Source organism: Diadema setosum, chromosome 8 (genome assembly GCF_964275005.1).
Source record: "Diadema setosum chromosome 8, eeDiaSeto1, whole genome shotgun sequence".
Taxonomy (NCBI): Eukaryota; Metazoa; Echinodermata; class Echinoidea; order Diadematoida; family Diadematidae; genus Diadema; species Diadema setosum.
Genome location: NC_092692.1, coordinates 7,613,323 through 7,628,261, shown reverse-complemented (window position 1 = coordinate 7,628,261; position 14,939 = coordinate 7,613,323). Strand labels below are relative to the sequence as shown.

Sequence of the window (14,939 nt, the reverse complement as noted above, 5' to 3'; positions counted from 1 at the left end):
ACCACTGGCACTAGCGCACTGTTGTCATGCGGTACGCGCATTCATGCAAAGGAGTAGTGTTTCTAGACCTAGTCGTTTTGCTTTAGGGCCTATGAAACGGCAGTTTATTTCTTGTACTGTAGGTCATATAATATAACAGATATTGACTTTTTCCTTCGGTAGGAATATAACATTTAATTTCCCTTGGGAAGTTATATTTTTGTCTCGGAATACTATATTTTTCCTCAGCGCTATGCGCTTCGGAAAAATATAATAATCCTCGACAAAAATATAACTTCCCGCGAGGATCTCAAATGTTATATTCCACCTCTGGTAAGTCAATATCTGTATAATATTCTTAATTTTGTTTTCTATGCGTGACATCACAAACTGTAGTAGCCTCTTCACCCCAGGAATGGCCAAACAGATCGTCCAAATTTCCCCAAACTTTGCTTATGTGTTGTACTGATATTGCTGTATTCTGTCAATCTAAATATGTATGTTGGTGTCATTTTCCTTTAAACATCAGTACGGTATAATGGTCTAGGATACCACATATGATCATGTTGATGTGCTTGTTCACACTAGCAACAGACATTGAAACGAACGGCAGCAGTACAGGATCTCATGGACATATCTGCAGAGTATGTGTTCATAATATACTGTAATTATAAAATCTTAGATTTAAACTCTTGTCTGGTCTGATCCATGTAGGGTTGCTGTTTTTACTTGCAGTCCTATTGCAGTAGTCTGTAGCCATGGAGGCTAGCATTTTGCATGATTTTAAAGAAAGATATTTATAGCATCCCCTTTGCGTACATGTGTACCATTTACTGTGACCATGAAACATTTAGCAAATTGCACTATTGTGAACGAAGTCATTTAATCATGTAAAAATGCTCTCAAAACAAGCAAGATTTGATGGAATTACTCAGGAAGAAAAGTTACTTGTGTACATGAGAGCTTCAAATCACTCAAAGACAAGTCTATTCCCTGTTCAATTTCACAATTATTTCTGACGATCTGTGGATACTACATGTGAGTCGTCTACATCATGCTCCTCAATGATGAAAGGTCGACGTAATTCAGAGCGATTTTTAACATTCAAATGCTTGGTGCCAGGGAATGCAAATGCTGCAATGAGTTTTGCTATGTTGTATTCTATGTGTGTCCTGGAGATGACTTAAAACTTTACAGCATTTGGGACCATGAAATTATTGTGTAGCAGGATTTTGTACAATTATGGAAGAAAACACACTGTAACAGTCAAAATACAAATAAAATATGTTTTGCAAACACTACAGGTCTTTGTGTACTTTCCAAATCTTTATTGATTAAGTGTTAGATAGGAGTCCTTCTTTTACACTATTTACTTCATTATTGGGTGCCACAAATGTGATACGTGTACATACAAGCTCATGAGTTTCTTTACCATAAAGATCCAAGTACAGACAAGCCCTGTAATGAAAAGATACTCGAGACTGTGGCAATTTTCTTTCAACAAAATTTTAATAAAGTGGACAACCATAGGTTGCTACATACCCACACACATGTAGGACTACAGACGATACAAAAAACAGGAGTACCCCACTTGGGGCAGACAGAGTCATCTATTCAGTGAACATTTGTGTCAGTTGTGCAGAGTATTCTGATTGACAAGCCTTCTAATCCCCACTGTGAAGTCTTTAAAAAAGTCAAAACTGATAGTCATCATTAGCCCAGAAATCTCCTTTATTCGGATACGAGCATCAATTGGCCATACATTTGTAATTTGCCAGGATCTGTGGTATTGGTTCCAATCCCAACCATGTTCAGTGACGTTGCACTACATATACCCTTCATCAACAAGATGGAACCTCCTACTGGGTTCCACATGCAGTAGAAAGGGACCAATGTTTTTACTTGCACAAAGGCACCATCTTGTCACTTCTGTACCGCCACTGGCACATGACATGATTTGCATCCCGTTATAGCTTCCAAGGAGCTGCAATTGGGATTACTGCAATAAGTAACAAGTAATGACAATTCTTACCAAATAAAAGGCAAGGATTGACCATTTCAAGGGGAAACAGAGAAGACATATATGTACAGTGCATTCTCGTTTGTCCATGTGCAAAATAACTCAAAAAGTAGGGAACAAATTTGGATGAAACTTACAGGAAAGACTGAGAACGACACGTAACAGATGATTTAATTTTGGTAGTGATCCAGGAAATTTTGTGGGTTTTACAAAGGATTTTTGATATTTTAGCAGGTAGGGCCAATGAACTTGGGAGTTCAAGCTGCGCATTTTTGAGGTTTTCATACACACACTACAGTGCATGCTCCAGTTTCTGCTAAGGTGAGGCATGTCGCGCAGTTGGAGGTGGACGACATAACAAAAGGCTTCTATATTGGGAAATAGGGCGACTTTCAGCATGCATACGTACGGGCAGAAATCATTGATCCCTATAGAAGAACAAGATCAGTGGTGAAAATTAACTGCTTGGCAGAGGTCTGCACTCTCAGAGTGCTTCTCTAGTTGTTTTGTTATAACTAAATTTTGATAATCCTAACAAAAGAAACCTGACAGTCCCGAGGACTTCGAAAAAAAGGGAGTTCACTGTATTGTGCATGCATTGATTACGATGGATGTTGTCTAACACGGAACATTCAAAACTTCATGGAAATACAAAAAGTAATGTGTGTTTTTTTTTTGGACAAAATATACCATGATGGTTTCCTAACAGCTTATTCTCAAGAAATAACTGACTTTATTCACTGATTTACAAGTACATTTGTACAGTTAACTCTTCTTAAGCTGACCTTGTAAAAGTTGAATTGAAGTTGAAGGTCTATTCAAGCCCTCTTCTCTTTATATTCTACTGATTTTAACCCTGTTGAGGATGGGCTGATATTGCTACAACACTCACATCCTTTTTTTTAGACACTTGCCTGAGTATACTCGAAACTTGTCCTCAAAGGGTTAATCCCTCATAAGCTGAATTTTCTCTAAGTTATAGCCATTTCTTCAATTCAAATAGATTTGACTTTAATAGGCAAGGTTGACTGTATTCCACATAAGGCCAAGAAGTGCAATTTGAAAAAAGACAGCATGAACAAGCAATCACCAAGTTGATGTCCTAACACATGTTAACAGGAGCAAAAGGTAGAAAACAAAATGTGAGTTTGACAGTGATGTGTACAAGATTTTGTGATGAAATCATGCTTTCACTGCCACTGCCACTCAATTCTACATAGCATATCATTTGTTAAAATGTCATTTGGAAATGATGTGTCAAACAGAGCTTCTCCTATGTGGATATGGTGATGACCAATATGACCACCACTGGGTCATCATTCTTCTGTACGGCAAAAAAGATTCAAATAGCAATACAAATTTATATGCAACTCCTGTAAACACACAAAAATCACTCTCTCATCATTCCAGACTCCAGAAAATATTCAAGAACTGAGGTTTCCCATTCTGCGACAGTTTCATCAGTTCAGTCACTCTGTTGCCCTTGTATAGCATCAGCTAGGGTCTCCATCGCCAAGTTGTGGCAACTCTATCCTCCTGGTGTTTTTCTGTTTCCTATACGCTTCAATCACAGCTTCTCTGGCCCGGTCAAATCTCATCTTCTCTGATGACGACATGTCTTTCCTTCTCTTTATTTCCTTCGAGTTTGGGTTGGCCTTCCGTGAACGTGCCTTTCCTGGCGTATTTGCTTTTTTCAAACGCTTTTGCGACGGTCCAGGATTCATCAGTCCTTTGAGAAGCAACTCTCGTTGACCCGGCTGTATGTTTGTTGGAAGACAAAGCAAAACAAAACACATGAAGAAGAGAAATTGAGATATCACATTTCGCCCTCCGTATCTATTTCACTCGAACTTTACAGTATAACTTTGCTGTAACGATTTCGGGCAAAATACAGTTGTGTACTAAATACATGAAATCTTAGGAAACAGTAAGATGTACTTACTGAGTAAACTGAATAAGCCAAAACACCCCCCTTTTTACACCAAAGTTCTCTTACTGGCATATGCAAGGAAACAAACAATAAGTATGTAAAGGAAATCTACTCTTTCCACATGAACACAGTCCACCTCCATTATAATAAATACAATGCATTGTACAATAATAACTCAGTTCTTGCCACAATGAAGTAAAAGTTCAGGCCCTAAAATCATCATCTACGCAATTATCTTTATGTACTTTACTGCTTGGCTGTTACAAAATTTCAATACAGTTTTTATAACGAAAGAAAGATGCTAGTCCCCAGGACTTCAGACAACAGGTGTTGCCTGTACTCAAATTGGGAGTGTACCTCTGACAGTTATCTTCCACGAAAGCAGCAAAGCTAGTAAAAAAAGGTATATACATCACTAGGAAATGAAAGAACATGTCAACTCATCAAGTGAGGAGCATTCAACAGTAGTCTACAAGGAATAGTGAGAAAAGTTGTCAATCATTGTCATTACATTCAAGGAGGAGAAGAAAACGTGTAAGACATTGCAACAGAAGCTGTAGCAAATCGTCAGGGGTGTCACAAAAGTCCACCATATAAAGTTTCTTTTCTTTTTACTTTTTACCTCTCTAAGGTCTCTGGGTACTCACTTTTGCTGCATCTTGACTTTTCCTAGGGGCTTTTGTGAGAGTGGGAGGTTCCATAGCAACCTCTCCAAACTTGACAGTATCTGGTTAATATAAATACAACAAGCAGAGCAAATAACATGCACCCTGGAAGACGGAGTTATGTATGTTTCATCAAACATGGTCATCAGAACTAATCATGCATGGTTTGCACTTCAGTGCAGAGGAATATCCAATCCACTTTCTTCAACCATTCAACTTGCATTACCGTGTGTCTTTGACTATGGCAATACTGACACAAAATCTGTTGAAAGTGACAATTCATGGCATGGGGAAATTTGTCATTATTTTTCCCTTCATTTTGTTGAAGAAATGTTGCAAAGGAATGCAAGACTGGGTGTTCAACCTATGGAATGGAAACATTTTCACATCAGTCTATGACAAGTGGTCACTTTTTATAAATGGAGCATACTGAAAGTTTCACAGTGAAAAAATGATTGTACAAGTGGTTGGTGACTTTGTAGTCTCTGACATACATGTTATAATTGATTGCATTTTGCATATCGTCGCTGGGGTGACAAAACCTCGTATCTCAAAATTGTCAAATGTTCAGGAGAGCGAAAAAACATGGCGGCCAAAGCACTATAGTGAATGGGAAAGCCTTCTCTTTGACATGTCATGGTGGCTTCATTTTTGGAGTAAGACAGTTAGGATTTGGCCAAGACATCACTTGACCCATTATTTGACCATTAAGCTAAAAAAAATAATTTTTGAGATACGAGGTCTTGTCGCCCCAGCGACGATATTCTCCATGTATTTTAAGATTATGAAAATAAACACTGCTCATATAAATTGTCAGCAAAATAGGTATTGCAGGTATTGAAAATATGACAAGATATCACAACACAGCTGAAATGTCCCACATCATTCTGACATTGGAAGGAAACAAAAATGAAACTTGACTTGATATGCAATTAAATGAAAGTGTACAGGCTTATTTCTTACCTTTCATCATTTCCTTTTCAATAGAATCCAGCATTTTGTCATTTTTCACGGCTTTTGCATACTCTTTCCGCTCTTCAAGTCTCCTGATAATTAGAAAAAGCAGTAATCAAAGGTCATAGGCATCTGCAACAGTAGTGATGTCTACCTGATGCATGAAGAAGATGATAATGAGCATGAGGGGAAAAAAAAAATTGATTACTTTATTGAACAATATTTGTTATTATCATCTATATAGGACGTTTTAGCGGCGCATTAAAAACGCGTATTGTAGTCCGCTCAATTTTTACCGTTCAATATCAGAGCATATTGAACGAAACGCATAGGCCAATGTATTAATTCCCCATAGGCTACCGTTGTTACTTGCCGTTCAAGATCATACCATATTCAATTCTGTCTCCCCTATTGCGCGAGCGCTTGCTGAATGCGCAAACGCTTGCTACTAGTGCGCGTCGTTTTTGTTACAATTCACAAGCGCGCAAGCATCTTGCTAGTTGTTTGTTTAATGTACGCAGTTTTAGGGGCTTCCCCTTTTCAGCGCTGGGATGTGACTGCCAAGTCAACTTCAAAGACGAGTAGAAGCCGGGTAATTTTGTGCAGTTTATGCTTGCTCTACTTGATTGTATAGATGATAATAATTATATTGGATGGCCTTGATTCATGGAATACCAGGGAATATTGCACTCGTTAGGGCCAATATTGCACTCATCTTCGATTCGTGCAATATTGGCCCTAACTCGTGCAATATTCCCTGGTATCCCATTCATAGCCATCAAATATAATATAAATATCCACTCATGAACATACCCTACAGTAATTCTTAGAACCTATCCAGATATGTTTGTTTGTTTACCCTTGTTCAATGGAAATATCATATAAACCAACTATTGGAAGAAAGAGACTACTCATGCATGTATGTCTCTTGTACCCAACAAATTACTGGAATGCAAACAATTTGATGAGGACTTTCCAATCTCTGTTCACCTTGGTGCATGATGTATGACATTAAAAAGATAGGCCCTATAGAAATAAATTATCTTAAAAAAAAAAAAAAAATCACTAGAGTTATACCACAACATTCAAAGATTAGCTTCCAATTTAGTAATAAGGAATATGAAGTTTATAGACCTACCAATACCAGAATATGTGGTTTCCTTTTGGGTGTGGATATATGAAATATTCTCAAAAACATTTAAAAAAATCTTTTTTTCATAAAAAAAGAGGAGTGCACAGCACACTAACGTTTTCTTGGCTTCCTCTGCACTCTTCTTGAGTCTCTTCAGCTTCCGCTCCTTCTCCTTGGTCAGCCTCTTGGGGGCGGGCTCCTTGTCCCCACCACTTTTGACGATCTCCATCTTCTCCTTGGCGATAATGTTGCCAGCTAGCCGGTCGACTCGGCCCAGGAATTGTTCGTCAGATTCCCAAGGTCGCCGCTTAAACTTCTCATTCTTGCTCTTCTTTTCTGCACAATGTGAACAGCATTTTTAAAACGTCACTCAACCTACACACGTGTATATTATACGTTTGATGTAAGCTCTATCTTGCTGTGTTTGGCACAAGTATACCAATTCCCGGTTCTTATGAATTGAATAAAAACAATCTCTCAGGCTGTGTGAGAATGCAATGATCTTTAACCACAGCCATGAAGGAAATACTTTTGTCATACAATTGTATTTTAAACAATTCACATGAAATCACCATAATAATCTATAAGACGACTGAAAAACCTGATGGAAAATCCCTACAGAAGGATTGCCACAAGTCAAACAAGAAATATCACACCTGTTGAGGATGAGCTAATTTTGCTTTAACACACATTTCCCATAGAAACCTGCCCAAGTAATACTCAAGACAAGTCTTCAATGGGTTAAGAGAAGTTCCATTAGAATGAATCCCAAACATTAAATACAATGTACTTCAGACTTTCATATGAGCATGAATAATGAAATAATATTGTGCCATATTAACACAAGTACTATATACGACATATATTTCGCGAGTCTAAATTTTCGCGAAGCGGGCCTTCCGGACAATTTCGCGAGTGGTTAAATTCGCGATGGTGGAGTCCTGGGTCCCGTTTCATAAAACTTGTTCATAATAGCAGTAACAACTGCCACATTTCTATGACAAATTTGCTCTCAGCCAATCAGATGCAAGGATTTCAGTAGCTTATAACAAGTATAACGTTTTATAAAACGGGGGCCCTGTACTGAACTGTCACAATCATATCAGCATTAGAGTCAATATTTTCGCGTGCTTTTAATTTCGCGAATAGCAGCTGACTCGCGAAAATAAAAACCTCGCGAAATATTCGGCGTATACATATTCTCAGAAGCTGATTAGGCTCATGTGAGAACATCCTTCAGTATGAATGTTCCCACACACATCACTTAATTGATGAAAGCTGAAATCCTGTAGCCTTAGCCTTTGTCACAATCACTGATTTTTGGTTTATGACAGGTACTTGCTGGCTATCCTATAGATGTATTTTAGGCAAGGGTGACTTCTCTGTTTGATCTATTGCTACTTCCCCTTGTTTGGATGTACTACAACAGGCAAATCGGATACACTACTTCATATCCAACTCTCTAGATTGATGAATTTATACTGCTGACCTCAGTTGACTGCAATGAAAGTGGTGCTATCATTATAAAATAGAGTGTATGATTTCACATCTGCATTATGAGAGTCCTTGTACTAAAGAATCCTGGTTGTTTATATCAACTTTCTGCCAATCAAGCAGTGATTGCCTAGAAGAAAATGACAATAAAAGATACATCACAAAATGTTACCAGCTATATCTTCTTCTGCATCTTCATCCTTCTTGCGTTTTCTCTTCGGTGGCTTTGTTTGATTTTTGCTCCGTGCTATTGAATCCATTAGGTCTAAGAAACCCTTCGGTGGCTTCTGTTCGAAGTCATCTTTCTTTGGTGCCTTGTTGAAGACATTTTCTTGCCTGAGAGAGAGAAAAAAAGAAGGTAAGAATAAGGCATGAATGAAAAACATTTTCCCACAATGCAGAAATGAACTGATCAGTTGTCAAGTACAGATATAATGATTGTGTAGTTTTACATTTTAATCGAAGAATATTTGTATTATGTATGTTATTGCAAAATGAGTGTACAAAATTCTGCAATTCAGCCTTCTTCATGGCTGCAAGTGAATTTTATTCAATAAACCATTACCATTAGACCCTAGGGCAATCTTCTTCCTTTGTTTGTAGCACATCCCTATACATCTTCTCAAGAAAGTTTAGAATCTCAAGACCATGTAGGCCCTACTTGATAGTGCAGTGTGGAGAGATGTGTGGCTGGGGGATCTGTGTAGAACCCTTGGCCTAAAATGTGTATGTAAGGGTATGGAATTCTTGTCTGTCCGTACTTAAATATGGTCAGATCACTAGACCTAGTCTTGCCTCTTGGTTTTGTTTTGTTTTATTTATAAAAAAAAATCAACTCAATATCAAAATAAAGGGCGATATGCCCACAACAATCCCTAGGAAATAAGAACACTGGCAGGCAGAACACAAAGTCATTAGAGATAATACTACCCCCCACCCCCCACACACACACACACACACACTCACACACAAAATCAAAGAATAGATTCATTGACCAATGTGCAGAAGCAACCAGGAAAGCAAACCAAACGCTTGTCATGGTAAAACGCTCCTTTAAATTCAGAAGTTCAGAAGTAATCATGCAACTGTACAAGTCGCTGATTAGGCCCCATCTTGACTATTGTATCCAAGTGTGGAGACCACATCTAAATAAGGACATCAAACTGTTGGAAGGAGTGCAGAGAAGAACCACCAAACTCATCCCACGCATACGGTAAGACACCTTCCATATGAAGAAAGACTCCAGAAACTCCACCTTATGAAATTACACTAGAAGATAGACACAGGAGAGCAGACTTAATCCAAACCTACAGAAAATTCAATAAGATAGATAGAATCAACCCAACAGAAATCTTCCAACTTGCAACACATCAGAGCACAAGAGGACACCAACTCAAAATCCAGAAGCAACACATGAGAGTAGATGCGAGGAAGTATTCCTTCAGTCTAAGGGTAATTCAAGACTGGAACAATCTCCTCCCAGCAGCAGTTCATGCAACGTCAATAAATGGCTTCAAAACAGAATTAAGATTATCAATGGGTTACTAAGTATAAGGGCGAATAGCCCCCTCACCCTAGCCGCACTACATTGGTACTCTACCAAGACAGATGCGGCGCTCAGTAAGTTCAGTAAGTCCTTACATAAGACATTTAAAGATTAAAAAGGCAGACATTGCCTATTGGCGTCTCTATCAACATGTTCAGTTAATGCATCTGTTGCATAAGGCAACATATAAGCATATGTTTATATGTTCGCCCGTGCAGCATAATATGCCTGGCTCGAAACCGGCAATTATGCTGCACGGGCAATGACCCGTGACACACACACACCCCCAAGGGATAGGGTTTTACGGGCAACTCAATGGGCATACGGGTATCTCCCCCCTCTAGCCCAGCGTGGGCAACCCGTCCTCCTAATAGGGTATAAAAAGGGGATGCGGTAATTAGAGAGAGACAAGGAACAAGACAAGGAAAAGGAACAAGAAACCAGACACAGCGACTAGCGACACAGCGTATACCAGCGACACAGCGTATACCAGCGACACAGCGACCAGCGACACAGCGTATACCAGCGTATGCCAGCCAGGGACTAGAACGACCTGGCATCCGCGCCTACCTGTCTCTCCAGTGGTCCTGCGATAACGCAGGATTACCAAGCAAGGTAAGCTACCTTACCTCACTTTCTAGAAGTGAGTTAAGCATATATTTATTTAATTTACCATGTTGTGCGAGGCGTCGCGACCGAATTTATACGAACCATCACAGCAGCGTTTTGGTTGCAGCGCACCGCACAACAAATGGCGCTGCGAGCAGGGTCTCCGTTTTTGAACAAATATTCTCCTCGGAAACGGCACAAGTATAAGTAAGTAAATGATTTACGTTACTTAATTTTCGTTAATATGTGTTTATTTGCTTTGTTTTAACGTATATTTTGTATTGTTTCACCTTTAGAGGAGAGCGGAGTTTACCGTAGCAGACGCTATTTCGTTGGGTGTGGCGTTCCAAAGGATGCCAACAATGCCGTGGCGCGAATCCTATTATTAAATTTCGCGCCGTTTTTTCGTGAAACGGCATAGCAAGGCAGTGCCGATTTCACAATTTCAATTAACTTTTGTAGTGGCCAAACTGTAATTGGCATAGCAAGGCAGTGCCGATTTCACAATTTCAATTAACTTTTGTAGTGGCCAAACTGTAATTTTGGAAAGTAGTAATATTTGTATACGGGCGAGCTATTTTTTAGTCGCTTGCCCAATTTTTATTTTCTAGGTTTTTTTCATATCACTTTAAGTAAGCATGTGTAACGTCCTTGGGATAACCCGGATGTTACAGCTTAGCTTTAGTTTGGCCTAGTATTTGCGGTATTCGTAATATTTTTTGTATTTGTAATAAAATTGTTAGCATTGTGGAAACTTGTGTCCTTACAGTACATGAGTTTGATTTTGGTCTACAATTTAGTGGACGTTTCGTCAAGTTGAATTATGTTTGCATAGGTTATTGCATTACGAAACATGTCCGTTAACGTATCCGTTATATTAAGCTTTTGTACGATTCGAGGACTCCGGCCAAGGTCTTCTCGTACATATTCGATGACGCCAGTACTTCTGTAAATTGTCTTTTTGGAAGTTGTTCGTTATCGTGCTCGTTAGTTGTATTTTGGTATTGCAACTCGAATGATTTCCGTATATTGGGAATTACTGTCTATGTTTGACTGCCTGTAGTTCCATTAGATTATATGAGGCAGTCGGTAGTTCATGGTTTTTACCGCGGTCCGAATTCATTCGTTGAACGGACCTGCGTTTATGCACCTTATGTATTTTTTCTCTCGCAGGTATAGCAACCTTCGTTAGAAGATTTTGAAGCGAGTGTTGAGCAATTGCCGTTTATTTTGCGAATAAGTTGGTGCAACGTGTTAGACATTTTTTTCCGCTTCTCGTGAAGTGTTCATCGCAGGTGTTGCTTATTATTAGCAGGGAGGTGGTTAGTGAACCACTACAACTTTAGCGGAATACGCAGCAATTGGCGCACTTCAAATTCTATAGCTTTTTTCGTTTTTTGCCGCGGAAATTGGTGCATCATTGAGTGGTCTCCGGGAAGCTACTCCGGCTGGTGCACATTGGACGTTTTTACTTTTGTCCGTGTTTGCATTTTCTTCCCTCGCTTGCGGAGAATTTTCAGTCGGCGTGTTTGAATAAATTTGTCTCGGCTACGCCGCGCTGTTTGATGCATTTATTGACCGCGCATTTATATATTTGCTGCATTTAGTGATTCTATAAAATGTGGTATAAGATTGCTGTTTTTGTGATTATGTATTTTGTGATTATATTTACGCTACATGTATACATTGCAGTGAAGTTTAATGTTGATAGTGAATACTGATGTTGAGCAGTGAATATTGATGTGAAAAGTATATTCATGTCGATTTGTGTGCATCAGTGTATGTCTTGTATGTTGTGCAAGTATTGACGCAATTATACAATTTCGATGTTTACACTACTTGGATTGGATTCGTAAATACATGTTTTCTTATATTGCCGGGAGTCTTTAGACTTTTGCAAATATACGCAAGGGAAAAGAGCGAAGGATTGCTTTAACCCTTTGTATATTTAGCAAGGGAAAAGGCGAAATAATTACTTCAATCTCTGCTTAAAGAAGAGAAAAGAGCGATACATTGCTTTAATCTTGGCTTAAGCCAGAGAAGAAGCAATAAATTGCTTATTTTTTGTGATTTGGAAATTAATAAGCAGAAGTTATTGGGGGAGACGAGTGAAAAATCGCTCGAATTCCTTAAGAAACTTTGTTGCTGTGTAATTTTCCGAAAGAGTATCCTATGTTTGTATTTCGTGAAGTGTTTGTGTCCGGAGTTTCTTTCGGTCTTGTTTACGAAGTGAACGCCTCCGGGTAAGTTAGAAAAGGTGAATGAGTGAATTTTGTGTATTGTTTCGTGAACTCGTATTTTATGCCGTACTCATATACCGATACATAACGCTACCAATTGTGCGCGACCGGCGGTACGTATTTCTTAATTTATGCCGAGTTATATACCGGTAAGCATAGTTGAAGCGTATAGCGGAAAGAGATAGTGATATATTTGTATTTTGTAGCCCTACGCTACGTTTATTTGCTTATAGCTTATAGCAGAAAGAGATTGTGATATATTTGTATTTTGTAGCCCTACGCTACGTTTATTCGCTTCATAGCATACTTGCATGATATCAGTATCGGTTTTATTGAGTATGCGCTACGCTATATAAGCCGGGATAGCTTCAGCATTAGCGAACCGGGAAGTATAGCGTTGTCGTTGCATTTGTACGTAAACAATCCGTGATTATTGATGTTATAGAAGAGATTGTGGTATTTATATTGGGTAGCCGTACGCTACGTTATTCGTATCGTACCAGAATTATATATTTCATTATCGGTAATATTTTGTGTATACGTTACGTTATATGAGCCTGGATAGCTTTAGCATTAGTGACCCGGAAGTATAGGGTTGCGTTTGCACGAAAGCGATCCGGAATTATTAATTTGATAGAATTAGTATTTTGTATATAGTATAAGTTATCTCTGTGTGCGTTATTGACGATGGAGAGAATCTGTATTAATTGTTGCAACAAAAATGACCTGTTACAAGTACCAGGCATTGGCGATGCAACAGCAGCACGGATCCTCGCCTTACGCGAGGCAACGGGAAATATAACTCCCGATTCTATTTGTTCGATTCCGCATATTCGAAATTTAGCGGATATATTCTATAATTCAAATGTTGGATTTTACGCAAGCTCCAGTCCCATCCCCTAGGCCTCGTGCGCTGGGAAGATCTGGCTCTCCGCCGATTGCTCCGTACCAGTATGATCGTTTCCCGGCACCAGGGTATCCGAGGGCTGCATCCCTTCCGCCAAGGGGATCAGAAAACTCTACTGTGCCTTACGGAGAAGGGAGACAATCCCTACCTCCTGACGTCGGTAGGTGGCAAGTAACTAGGCCCATAGCGATGCCGCGGGCAACAGTGACTGCTAACCTTACCGACCAACCCGCTAAAAATGCACAGAGTGTTACTGAGACCCAGCAAGGGGAGGAAGAATTAGAGCAAGCCCAACCGGAGCCGAATGACGGGCGCGATACTGCTCCTGTTAGTGTTAGTCACACTGGCGAGCCTCAGCGCGCACAGCGGCCGCCGGGAGAGGATCTCCATGAGCGTGATCAGGGTTCTAATCATGCTCATGACGAACCTCAGCGACACAGCGACTAGCAACACAGCGTATACCAGCGTATGCCAGCCAGGGACTACTACCTGGCATCCGCGCCTACCTGTCTCTCCAGTGGTCCTGCGATAATGCAGGATTACCAAGCAAGGTAAGCTACCTTACCTCACTTTCTAGAAGTGATTTAAGTACATTTATCTAATTTACCATGTTGTGCGAGGCGTCGCGACCAAGTAATTTATACGAACCATCACAGCAGCGTTTTGGTTGCAGCGCGCCGCACAACAAATGGCGCTGCGAACAGCTACCCATATTGCCAGATTGCAATGGCAGAAAATGATGACAGTATTGATACAGAATGTATTCTGACTTTTTAACTGTTAACAAGAACATGTTAAATACTAACAGTTACAACTGATGATGAAACACCCTAGGCCCTTAATTGTATGTTTATTGCAATCTATTGTTAAATTTTACTTCTCCTGGATGACGATGCCATATTATCAGCATATATTGCATTGCCAACTAACAACTTTGCCTTTGGATAAAATTAACAGAAACATTGCCATAAAGGAGATTTCCAGATTATGTCGATATCACATAGTTATAGATTAAGGTAAAAAGTGTCAATAATATGTCTTTACTACTGAACGCAAATACTGTATTAAATGATGACACTACTGTACATGACTATCGACGCGTGGGACCACGGCGTTACTTGGTTACTGATAATACTGTTCTCCTTCCTCACTCACTTCACTCAATAATACTCGACATTTCTGCTCGGCCAATTAAAGATAACAAAAACAAAATATTACGTAAGAGCATACCTAATCAACAATGCTTTCCTCTGACCAGTACAATAAGGGTCTACAGCTTTGAATTTCTTATACCGGCTCTTCCTGCCCATTTTGTTAGATACTGCTGGTATTGAGAGATTGACACCTCACAAATTTCAACCTCACAAATTTCAACCTCATAAATTTTTTTCGCAAGCTGCACGTTACATGTTCGATCACACGTGTGTTGATCGGCGTGCGTAATGTTCCATAATAAGCGCGCA

General features: G+C 39.5%; 1 protein-coding gene across 1 annotated transcript; it reads right to left on the bottom strand.

The window, feature by feature from the left end:
- Positions 1-1,297: 1,297 nt before the first annotated feature.
- On the bottom strand, positions 1,298-14,845 carry LOC140231548 (coiled-coil domain-containing protein 137-like). Its single transcript, XM_072311685.1, has 6 exons — positions 14,707-14,845; positions 8,347-8,510; positions 6,797-7,016; positions 5,558-5,640; positions 4,577-4,656; positions 1,298-3,756 (listed from the first exon to the last, which is right to left on the bottom strand). Exons 1-6 carry the CDS (start codon positions 14,784-14,786, stop codon positions 3,493-3,495), a joined length of 891 nt encoding a protein of 296 aa, XP_072167786.1. The 5' UTR covers positions 14,787-14,845; the 3' UTR covers positions 1,298-3,492.
- Positions 14,846-14,939: the final 94 nt, after the last annotated feature.